General features: G+C 37.0%; 1 protein-coding gene across 1 annotated transcript; it reads right to left on the bottom strand.

Moving 5' to 3' along the window:
* Nucleotides 1-1,097: 1,097 nt before the first annotated feature.
* LOC115426237 (threonine--tRNA ligase, cytoplasmic-like) lies at nucleotides 1,098-8,751 on the bottom strand. Its single transcript, XM_030144241.1, has 7 exons — nucleotides 8,692-8,751; nucleotides 8,123-8,197; nucleotides 6,071-6,177; nucleotides 5,493-5,613; nucleotides 3,427-3,551; nucleotides 1,314-1,431; nucleotides 1,098-1,226 (listed from the first exon to the last, which is right to left on the bottom strand). The coding sequence occupies exons 1-7, from the start codon at nucleotides 8,749-8,751 to the stop codon at nucleotides 1,158-1,160; spliced, it is 675 nt and encodes a 224-aa protein (XP_030000101.1). The 3' UTR covers nucleotides 1,098-1,157.
* Between the last annotated feature and the right edge of the window lie 16,983 nt (nucleotides 8,752-25,734).

Here is a 25,734-nt window from a genome sequence, read left to right on the forward strand (position 1 = left end):
ATGTATTATTTGCAGGACACAGAGGGAAAACTACATCTGACTAACATCAAAGGGAAGGAGCAGTGATGCAGCTGAGGCCCTGGTAGATGCAGGAGAAGCTCCAGTGTGGTTCATGCAGGCAGTGGTGTTTAATATTCCTATATGTTTGTATCTCCTACTACAGAAGGCAGCACTTGTTTTTAACAGTATGGTTCTATCTTAACAACCTTCCCTTTTTACAATGAAGACAAGTTCTGCTCAGCAGACCACAGCCTGCTCTGTTGGTTCTGCAGATGCAAAAATGGTTATTATTAAACTTTGGAGACACTTTGTTAAAAACAATGGTTCTTCTCAGTTTCCTAAAGAAGAAACATGTCACCCAATGCAACAACCAGGGTGGTGAAGTATTTTTAACAGTATTTAGCTGACAGTAGAGTCCTGCATCACAGATGAAAGACCTAAATCAGGATCGAGATACACAGATGCAATAATCTTCTATTCTGCAATAACAAGCAATATTTATTCAAATATTTAACAAAATATAAATGCACTATTTTTGTATAGGCTTGGCTTACACAGATGTACATACTGTTATTCAAGGGCAATACATACTGTTAAAATATATATACATGCATACCGTCACACTGTAAATTTGTGTCTATTCATATTTGTCCATTTTAATTTTTTTATTCTACTTAGCTCTATTTCAATGTTACTTTGTAAAATTGTAAATTTATATTCTATTTTCTTATCTTATTTTAGTTTTTGTCATTTTATTCATTCTATTCTTATTTCTGTAGTACTGGTGTTTTATTAAAGCACCATTTTATTAATAAGACTGGAGTAGCACAATGACAATAAAGGCTATTCTATTCTAATAAAGCAATAACACAATAGATCACAGGTGGAAACACTACAACAACAGTATACAGTGAATTAAATGGTGACTGACAGACTTATATATACCTGCCTTGATTCCAAAGAACTAACAGAGAAAACTAACCCTTCACACCTGTAACCCTAAAAAACACATGGATTGCTTTCAGCGGTGCTTTGAACCTTTGTACTTATGCTTTTATATTCTTGGTAAGGAGCATCTGTGGCACAAATAGAAGAAATAATCTGGAGCACAAATATAAAGACATAAATGAGTTTTAATGTAGGTTCACGGCTTGGACTCACCTGTAAACTGTAGTAGTGGGGGTGGTGACCTTTTCATTCAGGATGCGACACTTGAATTTGTTGTACTGTCAAGAGAATAAATGGGTTCACATGCTGCTGTTCTGCACAATACACCTCTGTGTGTTCTTGTGCACTTTTGTGCTTTGAGATACCTTGAACATTTCCAGCAGCGTCTCCTTCTTTATCTCCAGCCTTTCAAATGGTTGCTTCTCCTTGATAATTTTCTTGCACAAGTTCTCCAGGCAGGGAAAGTCATTACTTGATACTCCCCTGGACAAAACAAAACCACAACATTGCAACCAAATTAAACATATCCTTCCTTACCTGTAATTCTACATTTAGCTTATGTTCAGACTGCGGGCAAATGTGGCCCAAACCCAATTTTTTTTGCCCATATGTGACCTGTATCCGATCTGTTAAAGACAATTTGAACAGCACAAATCTGATTTTTTCAAATCCGACCCAGGACACTTTCATATGGGGTCCTAAATCTGATATGTATCTGATATTTGCAATGCGACTTCAGTCTGAACAGCCAGGTCGCATTTATCCAACCTTTATGTCATTGAAAATGCAACAAACGTCAAAATTCTGCGTCCCAGGATGAGGAGTGGGGGAAAAACATATTACTACTTTTGCACATGCAGTCACTTCAGGGTCGCATTCAGTTCATACTCAAAACTGATAGGAGTTGCATTTAATGTGTAGCTAATATGAACGCGCACACACAAAAAAATTGGATTTCACCAAAAAATCTGAACTGTGCATTAAGACCTGCTGTCTGAACATAGCCTTGGACTCCTAAAGTTTCCAAAGGGCCTTCCAGACAGAACCAGACATTTAGTCATGTGACTAGACTTTTTGTTTAGCAGTGTATTTGTTAGGGCCACAAACCGATAACCTTTGCCAAGCATGGGCAAACTATTACAAGTCCTGGCTTTAGGGCTTGAGCAATGTCAAAATCTCCTTGCAAAAACATTCTGCAAGAATTCCATTAGCATAAAACGACTTCATTAAGGAGGTTGTGGAATTAATTAGACAGCGCTGCTCGTGCTCTCCTGCAGCCTGAAGCTGACAGAAATGCAAGTGTTGAGAGAAAGGTCAAGACAAAAAGTTGTACATGACAAAAAAAAGTGTCTTGAACATGCTTTCAAAGTTTCAGTCTCTTTGGATTTCTGTTCTGTGTTTCAATGGTTTTAGTTTGAGGCGTTCGACGATGCTAGGCAGACACAAAAAGATGCCATTTCAATCCCACCCTATAAAAGTCCAGTTTGATAGCATTAGCGTCAGCTCCACCTGTTTGGGATGGGATGGGCTACTGGTCTAAAACCAAACACCAAACTGGCAGCTACAATACACACCTAAATAACGCCACCAGTCTACACAATAAACCACATCAACTGTACACTAAACTCATTTTCATACTAAATCAAATAAGACACACCAACTTCCACCGCTGGAATAAAACCACTAGAATATTGTTGGCGTGCCGGTAGCCCCTTCACGGTGACTGATTGATGTTAGATGGTCATAAAACTAGAGCTGTTTTAAGTCAGTCTACTTCTCATCTTGACGTTCCAATAAAATCAGCAACAGGATCTAGTTTGATGTATGTTCTGTCAGCAGAGGAGTCACAGGAGTGGTGGAGACTGAAGATGATGAACAGACAATAGAAGATACGTCCCTGCATCCTTTAGCACCCCCTACTGGCAGGACTGTTTGGTCATTTAAGCATCTTTACATCTGCAGTGTTGTGTTGGGTTTTTGTTTTTTTTTTTTTAAATTTATGTTCCCTGAACTAAAGCGCCCCAAAAGACAAACAAATCTGCCATAACCTCAAAACTTCAGTTTAAAAAATGTTAATATGTAAATAATATTTAATTTTAATTCTATATTTATATAAACACTTACAGAAATACCAAATGTCGTGTTTTTCTTATATTTCATTTTTCAGTCATGTGGTTTTTAAATAAAGTCATATCTATCTATCTATCTATCTATCTATCTATCTACTATCTATATATCTATCTATCTATAAAACCTCAATAAAACCAGAGAATGCCTGACCAAGCTTAAACCTAAACAAAAACCTGGCATCGTCTGAGAATTAGCTTGATAGAAAATGACACAGTTGCTCTGACAGATCTGACAAGTACAAAAAATAATAACTCGAAAAGAATTACTGGCTATGTAAAATAATGTAGTCTATAACTAACAACTTTTACAATTTGATTATGTTTTTAGAGTGTGATAGTCAAGACTTACTCATTATTGTCCAGGTACATGTCATAATAGAAGCCGTTCTCGATGGGGGGGCCGTAGCAGAGACAGCCCCCGTACACCCGCTCCATGGCTTCACCCAGGATGTGTGCACTGGAGTGCCAGTAAACCTGAAAAATAGTCACATGATCATTCGCCTTGTAGCAATAACAGAAATAGAGTCAAACTATCTACATTTATCAACATGCTGAAAAATCCAGGTTGTCAGTGTTTGTGGATGTTGCATTCATTCAGACCTTTTTAAAGCTACTGAAGCACTCTTAATCACAGCTCCTCAATGTTGACAACACAAAACTACTTCAAATATGCGACAAAAACATGCAAAGAATTCTACTGACAAATAGTACTAGGGTAAGAAAATTACGCACGTAAAATATTCAGCATCTCAAGAGGCAGTAAAACTGAAATTGGCCTTTTATTTTAGGGACAAGTCTCATTATTCTTGGGAGACCAGTTCCCACTATTTTTACAGCACTACATTATTATTACAGCAATGTTTTATATTCTCCCGTCTCCTCTTAGTGTTTTTGTGGTCGGGATGCTTTGGGAATCTCTAAGCTCTGAGGTTTATTATTGATTGTAAACCTCTCATCCATCACTTTAACCTTGCAGGCTCAGGATGGCCTGTTCCAACTCCATGCAGATAAGATTAAATTAAGTCTGCAAGATGTTTAGCACCGATTAATAAACACTAAATGTCCTGAACAATTTTATAAAATTACCTTACTTTAACAAAGGCCTTGAGGAACAATGCAGATTATGAATCCCCTTTGATATTAAATAGATAAAGAGATCAATGATCATTAAGATGTTTCCTTTAGATCACTAGTATTATCAAAAACTCCAGCACACATCATTATACACATGGTATAACAGTAGGGCATGGGCCAAGGATGAATGAATTATGAAGCACATTCAGTTTAAAAAAAAAAAAAAAGTGCACATGCTGGATTTTGTGACCTTCACAGACTTTTCTGACAAACCTTTTAAACAAACAAATAACATTCTTCAGTGACATTCCAACCTTTGCTTGTAACAGTTTCACGGTTGGTGTTTAAAGCTGCGTATAACTTTTGTCACCAATTTTCATCAAATCTGTAAAACCTCAGTCATAGCCTAAGTATCACGAATCCATAAGTCTTTCCGTGATTACGCACCTTAATCTCTTCCCTCACGGTAAGCAATTTTCAAAGTGTACTCCACCATAAATAATCCATTTGTTTACAAACAGAGCCGGTAGTTCACTCACGCATTTTTAGAAATTTGTCGCAATGTGCATTGTGGGAAGCGGAGCTCCATGCAGCCGCATTATGGCCACAGGCAACAAACACAGAAACGGCTTCATTGCCTCTTGCTATTGCAGCCGCGTGGAGCTCCACTTCCAACAATGCACGTCACTACAAATTTCCGAAAATGCCTGAGTGACCTACTGGCACTGTTTGTAAACAAATGGATTATTTATGGTGGAGTACACTTTGAAATTGTTCACCATGAGGAAGAGATTAAGGTGCGTAATCACGGAAAGACTTATGGATTCGTGATACTTAGGCTCTGACTGAGGTTTTACAGATTTGATGAAAAATTGGTGACGAAAGTCATACGCAGCTTTAAACACCAACCGTGAAACTGTTACAAGCAAAGGTTGGAATGTCACTGAAGAATGTTGTTTGTTTGTTTAAAAGGTTTGTCAGAAAAGTCTGTGAAGGTCACAAAATCCAGCATGTGCACTTTTTTTTTTTTTTTAAACTCAATGTGCTTCATAATTCATTCATCCTTGGCCCCTACCCTACTGTTATACCATGCTTTATAATGATGTGTGCAGGAGTTTTTGATAATGGTAGTGATCCAAAGGAAACATCTTAATGATCATTGATCTCTTTATCTATTTAATATCAAAGGGGATTCATAATCTGCATTGTTCCTCAAGGCCTTTGTTAAAGTAAGGTATTTTATAAAATTGTTTAGGAAAGTTAAATGCAGCTTTAAGTACTCAAACATTTAATAAATGAAAACTGTAATGCTTTGTCATTTCTGGCATTTCAATCACTTACAGCTTGAGCCTCCTCATCGTCAAATTTGAGCAACTGAAGGCTACAGTCGTCCAGAGGTCGGTCCAGGTCCCACACACTGTTGTTCACTTTGGCAATCACAGTGTTGTCTGCGAGTCCTTGACTGGACGGGTCAGAAAATATTAAACATGAAAGTTTACACGCTGATGTACTAAAAATGACTCATAAATCAGATGAAAAATACTATAAGACCCAGAACAGTTGAGTCAAATGTGTTTGAATGTTACATTTCTCAGTCTTACTAGTGAAGACTTTCATCAGTTATCACAAAAAAAAAATCACAAGATATAAAGTGGATATGAATTAGTCTTATGTTAATATATATCTTTAGTCTACGATGAAAACAAATAATTCCAAGATCTCAGTTTACATTTTTTTCAATAACAGTTCTATCTGAAATTTGCTGTATCACGCTTTTCACCTTTTTGTCAAAGTGTTTCTGAATCTTTCCAAGTCATTGCACATAAATAAACCTTATAACTGATTTGTAAACATTGAGCTTAATGTTGAGATTTAGTTCTTCCACTTCACACGGACAGAACATACATGGCTAGACTGACCTGATTCCACAGGCGATCTGGTACGGTGTGGTTTTCCAGGACTCAGCGTCTACCACTTTCCCATCAGGGAGGGTCACCTTGGGGTTTACTCTCCTTTTCTGCCCTCTCTGCCATCAGGGCTTCATGCTCAGCTTTAAGCTTTGCATATAAATCAAGCCTTTCATCAATGTACTGAGGCGGTGGAGAGAGCTGCGTGGAGAAACAACAGCCAAAAACAAGACAACAATAAAAAGGATGTAAGCGGGAGATTTATCTACGCACAGGTCAAGACCTGCAGCAGCACTTGTCGTATAGAGGAACTTAATTTCACTCTAATATTGACCAACACAGGAAGACAAGGGGAGTGGCTAGTTTAATTAAATGAACTGAACACTCCTGCTGTACCTCTGCTAACATGATTGGCCATGAGCCATGGATTCATATGCACATGCACCATAGTGGATGGTCAGCATCTGGATAATACACAGGATTGGTTGTTTCCTTGTATCTTTTTATGTTTCGTTTAAATACAGCTGGTTATAATGTCCTGATGAGGTCCACTAGCCCAGATGCATTGGTCTATATTTAGATTGAAGCAGAGTGAACGACAAGTACTGCTGGAGTTCTTGATCTGTACCCACTCTTACCCTTTCTCCATGGACCTTGTAAGTAAGTGAAGTGGTGCCAAAGCCTTCTATTTAGATTTCTCTATGCAAACAGTGACAACACACAGACACGTTGGAGCTACACTCACAACACTGGAACTGACACCAAAACCACAAGGCTGGATTTTAATAACAATGTAAGGGCGAGATCAAGCAGTGACACAGAGACACTTTTCATGTTCAGTAAGCTCTGTGTTGAAAATTAAATAACTTATCTCCATATTTAATACATGTATGAATAGGTCTCAGTAAGTACTTCATATGACACAAGTTACAATTTACAGAAATACAATTTTGGGGTAAAAACATTTAAATTACTGCTGTGTGACACACATGAACAAAACATGCTGCTCTCGTAAGAAACTGATCCTAAATGAAACACAGGGCTTTAGGTATGATGATAAACTTCAATTGTGATCAATACTGGATAAAAGTGTTTCAATGATAAGTTTTATGAACACTAATATGTTGTAACACGGGGACAGCAGTTTGTCACTTTGTTCAGGATCAGAATAAAAGACTTTGCTGGAACTAAAACACTACAAATATGCTAATAAACTTTTATTGAACATACATATTACAACTGAAGTGATATATACAGCTAATAGCAGAGTGTATTTGACTAATAATTGGATTGAACATAACCTTTCTATATTCTTGTACTGCTGAATAATTAGTTCCTACAGATTCACAGACTTAAAATATCACTAATACAAGCAAGACAAAATATTATTAAAGTTAATAGTGCATTTATATGCAGGGTTCGGTTTGTCAAAAAAACAGAAGGGGGGATGTTTTTTTTTTTTTGTCGGGTGGCAGTTATATACGTGGGGGTGTGGTCCTAACTAACGTAACTAACGTTGGGGTGAAATGAAAGTAAAACTTTACTTTCAATGTCCAACTCCCGGGTTCTGGTCTCTATTATACAGTGGATCTTACACGAAATTTTCACACCTTCTAACCTGTATCCACTGGACACAAATGCTGGGCCCTGTGAATTTGTCACACACCCCTCCCCATGTCAGAAGTATAACTTAGCATAATTAGTTATATCTTTTTTCTACAAGTGATACTTATATTTTGTAAACAGTTCTATAAAATAGAGTTCTTAAGCTAAAAACTGGGCCTATATGAGAAATGATAGGTGAAACTTTCATTTTTGACACTGATGTTCATTTTGCTTGTAAGTAATACTGTGCCATCATTTCTCCTCATTTATTAACTGTATTTGTTAGTCTTTGCAGTGTTTACAAGATTACACCAAAAACCACAACCATGACACTCGTGGGCAGCAAACATGCAAGATGACTGCAGAATGACATGATTCATGGTCTTGCAAAACCAGAAATGAATAGGATGTTCATTAATAGCACCTACATGCTTACTGGTAATAAATTTAGCAACTCACCTCCGCCCTGCCTCCAGACTCTACTGCAGCACCTTTAGCCTTCTTCTTTCCATCTTTACCACCTCCATTTCCCCCCTATGCAAAAAATCATTACATGAAAATCAGTAAAGCTCCTTTCATTATCAGTCAGTCATATAGTTCTAAATGGAAGTTAAAGTTTCCTGCGGTGTCGCATATGTAGAATTAAAGTCAAAGGTTTTATAGAACATCCTGAATGTTGCTCCATCATGTGTGTAACCTTATAATAAGCAAATAAACCTTTAACTGAGGAAGTTTGGCATAGCACTGCCTCCTAAACAAACACTTATTAAGTTGTTTGCTCACATACAAAGGCAAATCTATCAGAATGGATACATCTAAACAGAATAAAACAAAGGCAAAAACATTTTCTATCTGACTGAAAACAGCAACATAAGCGAGAATATATCGTTTTGTGATAAATGCTAACTAGCCTCAACGTTAGCACCACAATGCTGACGGCAACATGACAGTATGAGAGCACCGGCTAAGCTAGCTGCTAACTAGCTAACTGAGTTAAACATAGCCGTTTGTTAAATAGAAATGTTCACCTTTTTTCCCTCGTCCACGTGTAGTTCGCTCATTTTGTCAACGACAGCCTGTTCTGCCATAGCAAATGTAAAGTTACCCGGTGTGTTGGGATAACTTTGACAGTAAGTGTGTGCAGTTGGTGCTGGTGTAGACAGTGCCGGGTGACGTGATGACGAACCCGGAAGTTACGATATGATGCAATATTGCCGTAATGGGCGGAGTTTATCATAACAGGACACAGATTTATATTGCATCATTTAATCTGAGGATGTATATATATATATATATATATATATATATATATATATATATATATATATATATATATATATATATATGTATTTTTGAAAGTATGGCACAACTAAGACAAACTCACCAATTCAGGCATTACAAATCTGACAGAAAATATAACAGTCACTGTCCTGTCAAAAAAAACAAAAACAAAAACAAAAAAAACCCTTAATTCAGAGCCACACTTAGCATTTTCTTTTTTTTCTTTCTTTTTTTTTTTTAACAAGGTGTACAAGAACCAAACCCACAATGAAAATAAGAAAAAGAATTAAAAAAAAAAAAAATTACCCTGAACACCAAAAGTAAAATCACATATGTACAGGAAAGAAAATTCTGTAGTCTCAATACATCCTCAGATTACTGCAGAATCTGAGGATGTATTGAGACATTGTTGTACAACTGAGGAAAATACCTAAACAGTGGTGATTAAACCAGTGAATGAATTCAAAAACCGATAAAACCTGAAGCGATTAACATGGTAAAGTCAATTTAACCCTTAAAGACCCACAGCTATTTTGTCACAACTTCCAAATTATTTTTTGTCTTTCCCAACTTTATTGTATATTGTTCTGTGTATTTTGTATTTTTCAGTGTAAATCCTGTATTGTCCTGTATTTCATTTACTAATCTCGTAAAGGCAGTGGCGGCACCAAGAGGGGGCATGGGGGGCCAAATGCCCCCCCAGTCACAACCTTTGCCCCCCAGTTGCCCCCTCACCCAGATTTGGGCAAATCTTTGGGAAAATTCGGGCAACGAAGAAATATGAAAAATCCGTCAATGAAAGCATACATAACACATTTTGATCCACTTCTAATCCAACCAGGCAGACATGCAGAGGTGGTTTCTTATGAATAATATAGTTCTAGGTTCATAATGACATGTGTGCCTTCAGTTCTGGAATGGATTAATACCTCTGCTTGTATTGCATTCATCTTTCTTCTACATAAGAAATGTAAAGCAAAGAATTAGCACGAGTAGCATAAGGACCGTTTTTTTCTGTTTTGAACCCACCTATTAATTACAAATAGTTTTGTTAACTCTTCAGGTCTGTTTATCACTCAGTTTAAATTTCTGCTAGAAGATTATAGCGGTCGGTATGGAACTGTACCTAAGCCTACAGATGTGTCAGTGATTATATACATGTGCATGTAGTGGAAGCCATTTATACATGTTTTGTTTGATTAGTTGGTTAGGCTATTAGTTTTATTCTGTTGTCAACATTTATTAACTTGCATACATTGGCATGCTGTTTGTTTGCTGCATGTTTTTCTGATGTGTTTAAAGAAATATGTGAAAGTAGATTGTACCTATTAAATAATCATAGCAGAAAGTCTGAGTTGTTCATGCTGTAGTTTTTAACAAATACCTTGAATACATTAAGTATTACCTGATTTAACCTAAAATTGCCCTCTATATAAAGTGTAACGGATAGGCTATACATATATTATATATGTATGTAGCAGCCGCTAAAGCGCAAAGCGTTAATTTTTTTGTCCACCCCCCCAACATTTTCTTTGCCCTCCAGTGGCCCCCCCCACTTTTAAAATCCTGGTGCCGCCACTGTGTAAAGGTTTTCATATTGCTTGATATATCAGTCCACTGCTACTGGTCTGGAGAGTGTGGTATGTTCCTACCAAGGTTATTATCGTTAACGAAAACTAACGAAATGATGAAAACTAAAATTGTAAAAATATTTTCGTTAACTGAAATAAATAAAAACTATAATTAAAAGAAAAAAAATGATAACTAACTGAAACTGTATTGTGTGCTTACAAAACTAACTAAATTGATAAAAATGATGGATAAATTCCCTTCGTTTTCGTCTTTGTCAATGTTGGATTGATATAAAATTGATTTATTTCCCTGAACCAATTTTATCTGCTGGAACCATATGATATTTAAGGATCCGTCACTTGTGGTTTCCAGTCGTCTTCTGGTCCCCACTCTACCTGGAAACATGGAGACTAAAGTTGGGAGAAAGCAGCAGAGTCCTGTCTGGGATTTATTTGAATACGATGGAGAAGAAGAGAAAAGGTACAAAAAATAAAAAAAAAAAAAACTAAACTAAAACTAAGCATTTAGAAAATAACGAAATCTAATAAAAACTAGCAAACCTGCTCTAAAAACGAATTAAAACTAACTGAATTAGAGAAAAAAAAATGTCAAAACTAAATAAAATTAAACTATTCAAACTAATCTAAAACTATTATAACCTTGGTTCTTACATGTTCTAGTGATGGGTTCAATGCAGAAGGTCAATATCGGTGTGTGTGGTGCATGTCTATACATGTGATCTGTATATTGGCACATAAGGAATCTTAATCTAATCTAATTAATCTTAATCTAAAAGCTCAGAGTAAATTCAAAGGTTTTTAGATCAAAACATAGAAAACTGCATAGATGAAGTGAAACTGGGGCTCAGTATGTCATCATTGTACCTGATCAAAGGTGAGTACTGATGTGTATAAATAAGAATAAAAGGAGGAATGTTTCTGAAAACAAAATCAACCAATCAATCAATCAATCATCATAATGTTTTTACTACCAAAGCACTTTACAATAACCAAAGCTGAACAAAGTGCTGTACAATCAAAGAATAAAGATAAAACATCACAAATAAATAACAATAACAACAATACAGTGTATTCTCCTATTAAAACAAAGTAATGCAGTACTAAGTGTCAAAGGCCATTCTGAACAAATAGTTTTAAGTTTTGCTCTGAAAATGATTCAGTCTTTATGTTCAACAGTGTCATTATCCCCAGTAAGACAGTGATAGTTAGAGGTTCTCTTTTACTAGTATTTTTATGTGTCCTTTATTTCCTTCTATACAGTCTATTTGGCTGTGTGTGTGTTGGTAGTGTTTGCTTTATTGTTTGTTATTCTGACCAAAGAACTGAGGACATTTCTACTGACCCCAGTGAGTCATTGAAAATGTATGATGCAAGTATTTGCAATAAAAGCAAAACAGTGTTTTATTCCACCATCAGTCCCATAGCAGGCCTTTCTGATGCCAGTAACCCACTACCCATGAACACTTGGACTGTTAGATGAAACAACATATGATACAAATTATTCCCAATATTAGTTCATGTATATATGTGTGTTGTATATATATATATATATATATATAATAATATATATAATATATATACACACACACACACATTTATTTATGTATTATTCATTTATTCATTTTCTGAACGCGCTTTATCCTGACTAGGGTCACGGGGGTCGCATGGAGCCTATCCCAGCTACATAGGGGCGAAGGTGGGGTACACCCTGGACAAGTGGCCAGTTCATCGCAGGGATATATATATATATATATATATATATATATATATATATATATATATATATATATATATATATATATAATATAAAAACCTGTGGCTCCGGGCCACATATGGCTCTTGGTGCTTTTCCAGTGGCTCAATGAGGCTTTGTCATGAAATGAATAACACAATTTTTTTCTCTTTTATTTATTTATTTATTTTGTAACTTTGCTATTATTGTCACAACATAAAGTGATTCTGATATTATGCATTTGTAAAAATGTAGACTACACTCCAAATGAATTAAAAAATAGTAGTAGGGGTAGTGTAGTAGTAGTAGTAGTAGTGGTAGCGTAGTAGTAGTAGTTGTAATAGTAGTAGTAATAACAGTAGTAGTAGTAGTAGTAGTTGTAATAGTAGTAGTAATAACAGTAGTAGTAGTAGTAGTAGTAGTAGTAGTAGTAGTAGTAGCAGTAGTAGTAGTAGTAATAATAAAAGTAGTAGTAGTAGTAATAGTATAGTAGTAGTAGTAGTAGTAGCAGCAGTAAAAGAAGCGGTAGTAGCTGTAGTAGTAGCGTTGTAATAGTAGCAGTAGTAGTAGTAATAGAGTAGTAGTAGTAGTAATAATAGTAATAGTGTTAGTAGTACACTGAACAAAAATATAAATGCATCACTTTTGTTTTGCTCCCATTTTTCATGAGCTGAACTCAAAGATCTAAAACTTTTTCTATGTACACAAAAGGCCTTTCTCTCAAATTGTTCTAAATTTGTCTAAATCTGTGTTAGTGAGCACTTCTCCTTTGTCCTTTGCTGAGATAATCCATCCACCTCACAGGTGTGGCGATCAAGATGTGATTAGACAGCAGGATTATTGCACAGGTGTGACTTAGGCTGGCCACAATAAAAGGCCACTCTAAAATGTGCACTTTTACTGTATCGGGAGGTCCGGGGGGGCGTCAGAAAACCAGTCAGTATTTGGTGTGACCACCATTTTCCTCGCACAGTCTTCTTCATGAATTCTCTGAAACAGCTTTGGAGATGGCTTATGGTAGAGAAATGAACATTCAATTCACAGGCAAAAGCTCTGGTGGAGATTCCTGAAGTCAGCATGCCAATTGCATATTCCCTCAAAACTTGTGACATCTGTGGTACTGTGCTGTGTGATAAAACTGCACATTTTGGGGTGGTCTTTTATTGTGGCCAGCCTAAGGCACACCTGTGCAAAAATCATGCTGTCTAATCAGCATCTTGATATGCCACACCTGTGAGGTGGATGGATTATCTCAGCAAAGAAGAAGTGTTCACTAACACAAATTTAGACAGATTTGTGAACAATATTTGAGAGAAATAAACCTTGTGTACACAGAAAAAGTTTTAGATCTTTGAGTTCAGCTCATGAAAAATGGGAGCAAAAACAAAAGTGTGCATTTATATTTTGTTCAGTGTAGTAGTAGCAGTTGTTGTAGTAGTAGTAGAGTAGTAGTAGTAATAATAGTAGTAGTGTTAGTAGTTGTAGTAGTAGTAATAGTAGCAGTAGTAGTAGTAGTAGTAATAATAATAATAGTAGTAGTAGTTGTAGTAGTAGTAGTAGTAGTGGTGTAGTAGTAATAAGTAGTAGTAGTTGTAGTCGTCGACTATTTTTTAATTTCATGACACCGAAGGTATCCGTCTGTATCTCATTCATTCTTCACATACCAGTTAATATTTGCTGCAAAATGAAAATGATGACAAATATCCCAGTTTCTTTAGTTCTGTAAATGCACTGAAACTTTGATTTCTTCTCCACATATTCTGTACAGACTAATCTTAAAGAGCTTGTTAACCAGTCACCACTTGACCACTTTAAGATATAAGGGTATGTTTTGGCTCCAGACAGTTGAGTTTTTCTGTATCTGTATCTCTTTAATAGTAAAGTTTGCTGACCCTGCTTTAGACATTTGCTTCTGCATTTCTGCTATATTTCTTATTACCTGTGTAAAGGCTTGTTTGGTTATAAAGATAGTTATGTTACTGTACTGAGTTTGAAACTGCATTAAATCTTTGCAGTGGTTGTTTCACTACATCCTGACGCAAAGCAACATTTGTTAGTATTTGCCTTATGGTCTAATATGCAACACAGAATGAGGCTTATCTCTAACCTTTGTATTAAGAAGGAAGGGGAAGCAGTGAGTGCTTTTTCAGGTCATCAGCACCTGTTGTTTGTCTGCATGGATATCACACACTGAATCAGAGTCATATGTTTACAGGTTCCAGGATAGATTTCACTTTTCAGTGAATTCTACTGCTGTGTTTGACTGTATTTTAGTTGTGTATTAGGAAACAACTGCAGTTTAAATAACAGGACCGCTGACATGAAGAGAAATAAACGCTTTATTGTTTAGATTCATAAGATGTCAGAAGGAAAGTGGTGTTCTGCTTCTGTCTGAACTCCCTGAAGTCCCAGAGGTGCTTTTTTCGATAATGTCCACGATGCAAATGAAGGAGAAAACCTGCTGTATTAAATCAGTAGGTAAGAAGTGGAACCTTTGGCTCCGAAGTCTGAGACATAGTTTCCCTCTGTCTGTGTGGACCACAGCTGCAGTCTGGTCAGAAAGGAAATTTAGCATTTATATCTGACAGAAAGTTTAATATAACAACACTGAAAATAGAAGAACAATGGTCTGTTCCCCTGAATGGAGACCCCAGCGCCCACATAGATACATACCTCTTCTCTTTTCTGAGAACATTTGTATATTTACACCCACAGGAAAATAACTTAACAATTCTTAATAATAATTTAACCCAAATGCTGGCTTTGGGCTGAACTTGAGTAGGTTAGACCTGACACTGGTGCCAAAGTAATGACCCCGTCTGCTGGTCTGGAGATGTGACCTGAAAATAAGCCTGGACATTCTGCTCTGTTTGTGCACATTGGACCTGAAGTTCAACAGTGTTTGTTCCAGGATTAAACAGAAAAATGTAAGATGATAAAAATGGAGCATATTCTGTGACATTGGCTGAATAAAAACCACATATTTAATTTTTACTTAATTATACTGGACAATAACTATTAGAATTAGTTAACTATGTAATTATTAGCTATTCTATTAAATTTATGCAGATTAAACATTTTCCTAAATAACATAAAATATAAGCCACACTTTCATTAATTAACTATAGCAGTGTTTCCCAACCAGTGTGCCGTGGCACATAAGTGTGCTGTGAGAAATCATCAGGTGTGCCATGGAAAATTATCTATTCACCTGATTGGTACTGTACATGATATAGATACATACAATTACACGCACCAATGATCCACTCTACAACAACAGTCTGTTGTTTCCCTTTGGAAAATAAAAGTGAAAGTGAATCGGCCCTGGGTCCCTGGGTTCGATTTCAACACCAGTCGACGGGGGTTGGGACCTTTCTGTGTGGAGTTTGCATGTTCTCCCCGTGTCTGCGTGGGTTCCCGTGGGTAGCTCAGGGCTTCCTCCCACCATCCAAACACATGCAGCTGATAGTTATTGGTTAATCTAAATTGCCCATAGGTGTGAATGTGACAGTGATTGTTTGTCTCTATAATGTTCAGCCCTGTGATGAACTGGCCACTTGTCCAGGGTGTACCCCGCCTTCGCCCCTATGTAGCTGGGATAGTGCTCCAAGTGACCCCCGTGACCCTAGTGAGGATAAAGCGGGTTCAGAAAATGAATGAATGAATGAATGAATCGGCCCTGATGCGGTGCATTTTGTTAATAAAGCCCCCCTCAGTAGTGATGCGCAGATTAATGAGTTACCGCGAACCCCAGGTATCAGGTTGGAGAGGGCGAGATTTGCCTCCCATACTCTTATACAACAGACCTCAATCAGGGGTTTGTCTGAAGGGTAACTGTGCACCCCTCTCAGCTTTCTTGTTCCAAAAGACTTGCTCGTGCACCCCCGAAAAAATAAGAGTGACTCGGGGCAGTTGAAGAAGATTTGTGTGTGTCTTTCTCAATTCCTGTAAGAATATCATCTTTGTGTTCAACTAAACAGGCCCAGGTTGAGTAAGTAAACTGAGACTAGTTATTGGCATTATATTTCAATAAATATACTTTTTGTGAGATTGTCATTGGTGGTAGTGCCTTGGGATTTTTCAAATGTAAAATATGGCCATGGCTCAAAAAGGTTGGGAAACACTGTACGATAGTGTGCAAAGATTCAGTTGTTTTATGCGTAATATACATTATATATAGTACTTATATATAACAAGCACGTTGACCCGTGGGGATCCATGGTTCTAGATGTTGTTAATGCTGTTACGTATTCATGCATTTGTCCAGCAGTCACCGCCAAAGTATTCTGCCATAGCAACGTGATTTAAGGCTATTGTAGTTCCAGAATTACTAACATCTCCCAAAATATGGGTCCTACCAACTTGTCATTTTCACTAGTCTGTTTCTTGACTCAAAAATAAATAAGTATGACAAACTGCAGCAGTCAGCTCTGAACAGGACTTTGTGTGAATCCTGAGACACACTACAGGATAACTTAAGATAACTCAAAAAGTTATTGACGGATTTGGATGAAATTTTCAGGAAATACTGATACTGGCACAAGGAACAAATTATTGCATTTTGGTGGTATTTTTTTTGGGGAGAGGGGCGCTGATCTGCCATGGAGGAGGTCTGTGCTCTCCGAGTGCTTTCTAGTTTACTTATTTCCTCTGAACTAAGCGCCCAAAAGACGAATGAATCTGCCATAAACTCAAAACTTCAGTCAAAAAAATTTTAGTATGTAAATAATGTTTAATTTTAATTCTATATTTATGTAAATACTTATAGAAATACCAATTTTTTGTTTTCTCTCTTATATTTCTTTTTCAGTCATTTGTGTTTTAACCCTTTCACGCATTGCGGTCTCTACAGTGGACAGTTCTTCTCCAGCTGTTCTCTTCTATATTCCGAGGTTTTGTTGTTTTAGTTCCATATGAGCCAACACAGTGGACACTTATGCAACATCCCATAATACACTGCAATTCATACATTACTATAACTTTCCTGTTCTTGATAACCTGATCTGCAGTAACATATTTAAGTGTAAATCAGTTATTTGTTAGACAAAAAGAGTGTTTTTTGCATATTATATGAGGTAATAACTAGCATTAGAGTATGTTAAAATGTGAGAAAACATCAAATTAGCAGCCTTAAAATGTTTTTATTTCATTCTTTTCATTTTACTTTCTGATATTGGGTTTTAAATATGTGTTTCTTTACTTAAAAAATTAAATGCATGGACATTTTTGTAACTCCACAAAAAAAAAAAACTCGATCGCAATTTTTTTTTATGCCTAAGGAGGTATTAAAAACACTCCAGAAAAAAAAAAATCTTGACACAGGTTCTCATAATTCATGCATGAAAGGGTTAAATAAAGTCATATCTATCTATCTATCTATCTATCTATTCTATCTATCTATCTATCTATCTATCTATCTATCTATCTATCTATAGTCAGGTGTACTCCTGTGTTGCCACTGACCACTCCCTCAGACGGATTATCACTATCACCTGTTGTCACCACACCTGTTGCAGATCTCCATCAGGTCCATATAAGGGGCTCCTCTGCTCCAGTGCAGTGCCAGATCATTGCTGCTCCACAGACTACACAGATGTCCATAGACTCACAGACTGATTTTCATTTCCTTCGTCTCAGACCTAGACTTTCACCACCCTGATCTTCGTCACCTTGTGGACTCTGATGTTTTCTCCTCTCAGGTTTTCTGTTATTCCCTTGTCATATTTATTCCTGTTTAATAAAACACCTTTACTTCTTTCTTTCTGTGAACCATGGGATCGACCTTCAAAAAAATTTTAATGACAATTGATGGTGTGAGACAAACCAGAGAGCTGTCACATCAATAAATCACACAATGTCTGTCAGTTTAAAATATAAACAATATCTAATGATAACATATCTCACCTTGTTCTTTGAGACTAAAGTGAAGAGAGTTGACAGAAGTGAAAATGACTGCAGATACACCTTCAACAGTTCTAAACAGAGACAGTAAGGATGGCATCAGTTCCATTACTACTGGTTTCCATTACAGTTTTCTGCAAAAGCGATATTTCTACAATTTCAACAGAGTACAATTGCTACTTGTAGGTTTTATTTTTTTAATTTAACCTTTATTTACCCAATCAAGAAGTTAAGAACAGATTCTTATTACAAATGCAGCCTGATCAAAGAGCAATGGCTCCTTGAGTGTAGGGGTGAGGGGGCTAAAAGTAAAAACAAGGTTAACAATTACAGAAACAAACAGTTAATAAATACATACATTACAACAATAACAGTGAGACATGGAAAAGACAAATACTCACAAGTGCAACAATCAACTAAAATTTGCTCCAGGTTTTGCTTAAAAACAGTGACAGATGTGAGGACAGTGAGTTTGAAGGTGTTTTGTAGAGTGTTGCAGTTGTTAGCTGCAGTAAAATCAGAAGGCGCTGCGACCGAAAACAGTGCGGGCTTTGGGGATAGTGAGTTGGGTGAGATTACTGGACCTAAGATTGAGTGTAGAATGGGAGAGGTGCAGAAAGGGAGGAGAGGTAAAGTGGGGTTTTCTGAGTAAGGTTTTGTAAATGAGCTGGAACCAGTGGCGGAGTTGTCTGGTGTGGAGGGAGGTCCAGTTAACTAGGTTATACAGGTCACAGTGGTGAGTTGAGAAAGGAGCACCTGTGGTGAAACGGATTGTAGAATGGTGGGAGAGGTCAAGTTTGCTGAGGGTGGAATGAGAAGCCGTCCTATATATGGTGTCACCATATCAAATATGGGCAGGATGGTCATTTTAACAAGTGTGCGTTTGGCTGAACGGGTGAAGGAGGTCTTATTCCGGTACAGAAAGCTCAAGTAAGCTTTGACTTTTGACTGCAGGTGCTTAATGTGGGTGGTGAAGGAGAGGGACGAGTCCAGCCAGAGACCAAGGTATTTAGAGCAGGTCACAAGGTAGGTGTTTCCATTGAAGAGTGTTTGGCTTCTGATGCATGATTCTAGTAAAGTCCCATCTCGTGTAATTCTCATAAAATACTGTATAGTTTCTTGCAAGACGCTCGTTTAAGGAAGATGGACTCACTGAGTTTCCTTCCAAACCTCCATAGTGTTTCCACTCTAGTGTGGGTTCAACTACTACTGTGGCAGTGACTGTCTTCAACTAAAGAAGAAGGGAACGTAGAATCGTCCAAAAGGCAAAGTCCTTATTTATGGTAGCAGCCACGCAGAATGGATTTATGGGATAGAATTGTACATCAGGAATTCACCAAAGAGTTGTTGATCCAGAATTTCCAAATGACCTGGATAACCTTTAATGAACTGTGTGATGTTATTGAACTTCTGGTGGCACCAGACCTGTCCCTGCCCTCTGGAAGCAGTTCCTCCACAAAAGCCGATGGTCTATTGTCTGATCCTAACTGCACTCACAGTCAATGAAAACTTTGAGACAATATTTTCGACATACTTTTTATTTTGAAACCCCTAAACTGTAATTTTTTCATATGAATCATTTGTTAGGATATTGGCATACAGAAACAAAAATTTAAAGTTCAAGAATAATTTCAAAACAAAAAAGTTACAAAAGAAAATGGCACCTGCCAAACACAAAGTCACAACAGTAGTGGTCCTGGTCAGGAGTTGTCTCTCTCTCTCTCTCACCTGGACGCGGTCTGTCGTCAACAGAGCCTGTGGTGTCGTGGCGTTCAACCAGGTTGTGATTGTGGTTGGGAACAGCCCATGCATACGCCTGGCTATATCACTGGAGCTCAAACCAGCCTCCACCATACCCAGTGCCCGGAGACGTTGTTCACGTGACAGACGTGGCATGATGCCGTTCACTGGACTAACAATGGTGGGCTTTTTTGGGCCTTTATATAGACCTTCAAAACCAATCCTCAAATTGTGCACCTACCCACTGGGTATTGCTCAATGTGTATTTGGTCCACTTTGCAAAGAGACCAACCCATGTGCAATGAACCGTGACAACATGACAACTCATCATTATCTCAACTACCCGAGCACTGGAGTTCATCGATAAATCCACAATGAATAATTACAGCCCCCCTACAAGTAGAAATATGCAGACATTTCTACCTCAAAGTTGCTATTGACTGTTAGTGTAGAACCACCTGTTCTGAGTACAGGGTCACAGGGGACGTTTGGCCTGAGCAAAACCACCAGTGCACAGATGGGTGAAAATGTGCAACATGTGTTTCCATTACACTTCTGTGCTATACTTCTGTATCCAAACATCTCAAAAACCGCCTCATGAGAGCGTAAAAACTTTTTGCGATCTTTGACAGTATTTGTGACATTTTGGTGTTCCATTATCAGTTTCTGTTGCAAAATTACATTTTTCCGCATTTCTGAGGGTTATTGGAAACTCAGCTAATGTAGATGTGCAGCCTTTCTATTTCTGCATTTTCAGTGTGATACATCCTCAGTTTTACAACACACCCTGACTTTCTTGACTCGACTAAACTGACAAAAATAACTACTATTCTGTCTAGTTATTGGCAGGAAAAGATTTTTCTGAAATAAGGTTCCATGAGGCACAATTAAAAGTGGTAGGATGTTAAAAGAAGTAGATGGAGACATTAGAGCTGCAACGATTAATCGATTTCTCAACTCAAATTGACTATAAAAATTTATCTCATTTCAATGTTCCTGAATCAAAGCTCCGTTTCCTTAATTTCTCTGCTGTTAAACATTGGTTCCACTGTTGTGTTTCACACGGACACTTATTGTGATGCACATGATACTAGGATCAACACACAGTTGTATGGTAGTTCCATGTTCAGTTGGTAGAAGTTAGTAAGTTGGATCCAAATGTGTTGAAAACTGACCTGACAGATTGTTTACAGATGTCATTGGACTGGTTTGGTGTCGCTTATATCTATAGATATTTTTTATATATCCTTTTACTTTTATGTTTTTTGTGGTTGTTGTTGTTTCTGGTTCTGGAATAAAGGACAAGTTGTTTGTCATTTTTACAAATGTCTGTTTCACATTTTTACTCTTTTTTTGCCGATTCAAATAATCACTTAATCAATCGCATTGAAGAACATAATCGATAGATTAACTGATTACAAAAATAATCAATAGCAGCAGTTCTAAGAGTCAAAGGGAACTTCTGAGCAGGTAACGAACACACGTCTGGTCCATTAACAGAGATGAAGAGAAGACTGTTGAGTGTGGACATGTTCCTTCTGTTGGGCTCATCAGTGAGGATGTGATTCATGCACTAAAACCACCGTTCACACTCTGCTGTTGACACAGGGAGCGTGGAGATGGAAGAAAACACTTTGCAGTGATTGTTTCCTTGGACTCTGAGGCATTTATATTCTCCAACTCTTTCAGAAGCAAAGGGATGTCTGATACCTCAGCAACAACAGTTTTTTTTTGAACGGTGACAGTTTGTCATCCCAAACAGGCCTGTGCTGGTCTTCGTCTGATGGCCATGGGGGGTTTAGCGCAGCACAAGCAGCAATTATTCTACATATTATATTATTCATGTGCATGGGACGTGTGTGGATTCTGAAACCGCAGGACAGTTTCAGTTCAGGTGAAAGTCAATGCAGACAGTGTAGCTATAGGTGGAAGACAAGTTCAGTCACAACCTGACTGTATTTCAACTGGTTTGGGATTCATTGACAGTGTTCATTCAGCAGAAATAGGGATGTAAACCAGAGGGGGTTGACCCCCCACCCTGCACACACACACACACACACACACACACACACACACACAATCTTATATATATATATATATATATTATATATATAATATATATATAGATATATACACACATAAGTCATATATCATACTATACACACATATATACATACACATCCACACATACATAGCATATATACATACCTACAAACACACAACATACATACATACCAAGTCACGTACACACATGCATACATAGATAAATCATATATACACACAACATACACACATGCATACACACATACGCGCATACATACATACATACACACACCCATACATACATACATACATACATACATACCCCCCCACACACACACATGCGTATGTACACACATACTTACATACATACATACATATATACATACATACATACACACACATACACACATGCATACATACACACATACTTACATACATACATACACACACATACATACATACACACACATACACACATGCAGACATACACACATATATACATACATACATACATACATACACACACACACCACACACACACACACACACACACACATATATATATATATATATACATACATACATACATACATACATACATACATACATACACACACATATACACACATGCATACATACATATTAATTGTTTAATAGCAAATGCAGTGTAGGAAATTATTGACAGGTGCATGCATAATGATAATATCAAAAAGACAGATTTGTCCTGTTGATTGAAATCATATCCTGATTACTTCCCTTGTCAACAGAGCATCTCAGGTTCTTTTGTCCTATATTTGCTTTCTGCTGGAAGGTGCAAGACTTCAGACAGCATGTGCATTTCAATTATATGTCGAACGTTGGTTTTAACCTTCCGACACTCTCTGAGGGAATTAAGAAAAAAGCTGCAGCACACCGTGGCTCCTGCTGTTCTTGGCTTGTTGTGTGGAGAGGGGAAGTCTTGAATAATTAACCTTCAAACACTTGAAAAGTCAGGCACCGTGTTCTATTTCTTGGCTGGGTTTTGGCCTTACGCTGGTTCAGAGCCAACACAGATTTAAAAACATGGGTAATATGAGCATTCTATACAAAGCACATGCAACACAATCACCAAAATGTGTTTAAGTCTGGTTAATATATCTGGTTAATATATTATGACAATGGATTCTTTTCAAGTATAATTGGATTTTAGATGTTAGCATTTCAGGTTGTAATAGAGCTGCAGATACTGATTATGTCTGTCAATTATTTGATTTAATTCAATTTGATTAATGATTATTTGAATAGTTGAATGAAAGTAAATGAATGTATGTGGAATACACATCTGAAAATGAAAAACAACTTGTCCTTTATTTCAGAACCAGCTGAAACAACCACAAAAAGGAAAAAAGTAAAGGTATATATATATATATAGATATAGATATTATATATAGATATATATAGATAGATATTATTTTTAATTTATATATATATATTTCTATTATTATCTATCTATCTATCTATCTATCTATCTATCTATCTATCTATCTATCACAACAATAACAACAGTATAAAACATATATAAAATATCTATAGATGAACAGAAGTACAACAACAATAAAATGAAATTATACCAAAAAATATACAAGAAACAATATTGTGTTTTGATCCTGGTATCATGTGCATCACAATAGCATCCGTGTGAAACACAACAGTGGAACCAATGTTTAACAGCAGAGAAATTAAGGAAATGAAGCTTCAGTAAAAATGAAATGAAGCTTCATAAAAATTGTAATCGAATAATTTTTTAAATCAGTTCAAGTCAATTAACTGATTAATCATTTCATGTCTAGATTCTGAGGACCTTTAGAGTTGTCAGATTACATCAGTTAACAGTTCACACAGGAGAAAAGGGTGTGAGGAAAGGTGAAAGCTCCCTATTTATAGAGAGAAAGTGAGATACGAAGGCAACAGCGGGCAAAGACCCTTGCAAAAAGTGGGTGTTTATCAGAGGGGCACCGGTCTGTGCCCCCCCCCCCCCCCCCAACACACACACACACCACTAAGACAGGGGTGTCAGACTCATTTTGGTTCAGTTCCAATTTAGCCAATTTCAACTCAAGTGGGCCAGACCAGTAAAATAATGACTCATAACCTATAATAATGACAAGTCAAAGTTTTTCTTTTTGTTTTAGTACAAAAAACCCAATTAAATTATGAAAATATTTACATTTACTAAAAAAAAAAATGCGATTACCCTGAAAAAACAGAAATTTAATTTTGAAAAATTTGTGCAATTTTAACAATATTATGCCTCAATTTATTATTTATACATGTACATTTACACACAGTGTTACATAAACATTTGGTAACAGGCAGAATATGATAAAATTTTGGAGTTGGAACTAAAATTTGAACAATTTCTACAATATTACATCATTTATTATTAACACAACTCCTGATCACAGTGGATCCATAAATGCACAAAACATTTCGTAAAAGGCAGAATATTGTTCAAATTGCACATTTCGGGTTGTTCATCTTTGTTTTTATTTATGTATTTATTTGCATTTTATTGTGAAAAAATAACTTCATAAATGTTAATATTTGCACACTATAATATTATTTTTTTTCACTTAAATTTTTTCCACATAATTTTTCACCAAGAAATTTGTAGTTGTCATTATTTATGGGTTATTGTGTTGTTATTTTTGCTGTCGATCACATTGGTCTTTATGTGGAACCTGAACCTAAATGATTTGGACAACCTGGACTGTTCAGGTTCATTTTTGCACTTTCATCCCACGGGCCGGAATAGAACCTTTGGCGGGCCAGATTTGGCCCCCGGGCCGCATGTTTGGCACTTGTGCACTAAGATTTATGCACCGTGTCTGTATTCCGTTTCTAATTATGTCAGGATATTTTAAATTTTTTATTCCAACACTATTATATTATCACTAGCCTTTAGGTGTCAGTAGAGAAACCTTACAAAATACAGGCACAATCCAACACATGAAGTCTGAAATGTGTGTGTGTGTGTGTGTGTGTGTGTGTGTGTGCGTGTGTGTGTGTAGGTGTGTGTGTGTGTGTGTGTGTAGGTGTGTGTGTGTGTCTGCTGCAGTTTACACTTCCACACACACAGTTCACTCTGCTCACACTGTCACTTCCACTACTGAGGTTTGGATACACGCATGCACGCACACACGCATGCGCACACACACACACACATGCACGCACGCACGCACGCACACACACACACACTGTTCCACATTCAAAGGAAATTGCAGAGGCGACTACATGATGGGATTTATTCCAAATGCATCATAAATATTTGATCCTTCCGCGGTAAAGTCATCTCTTTTTCAGTACACAGACTATGAGATCATCGTTCGGTCCTATTGTTTCTCTAACGTGACAATTCTTGTAAACATACCAGGAAAAAACTCTTTCATTTTTATGCCTTCGAGTGGTCCAATTAAGGCAGCTTTACTTACACTTTCCCAACGCCCATGTCCATGAAACAAACCTTTGAAACTGTGATGCAACCTAGATGTAAACTCTGGATGCATACAGTACAAACTGATAAGGCTGACCGTGGGAGTGGGACGACGTCTTCATCTGGGTTCAATAGTGCAAGAAATAATGAGATCCTTATTGTAAAAAAAAAAAATGGAAGCACATACTGTGAAAATACCTCCCATGGAGCTGAAACAAAAAAAAGCATTATTCAGTTACAATTTTCCTTCTTCGTTTTCCTTAATTTCTTTGCTGTTAAACATTGGTTCCACTGTTGTGTTTCATACGGA

Source organism: Sphaeramia orbicularis, chromosome 9, assembly GCF_902148855.1.
Source record: "Sphaeramia orbicularis chromosome 9, fSphaOr1.1, whole genome shotgun sequence".
Lineage (NCBI taxonomy): Eukaryota > Metazoa > Chordata > Actinopteri > Kurtiformes > Apogonidae > Sphaeramia > Sphaeramia orbicularis.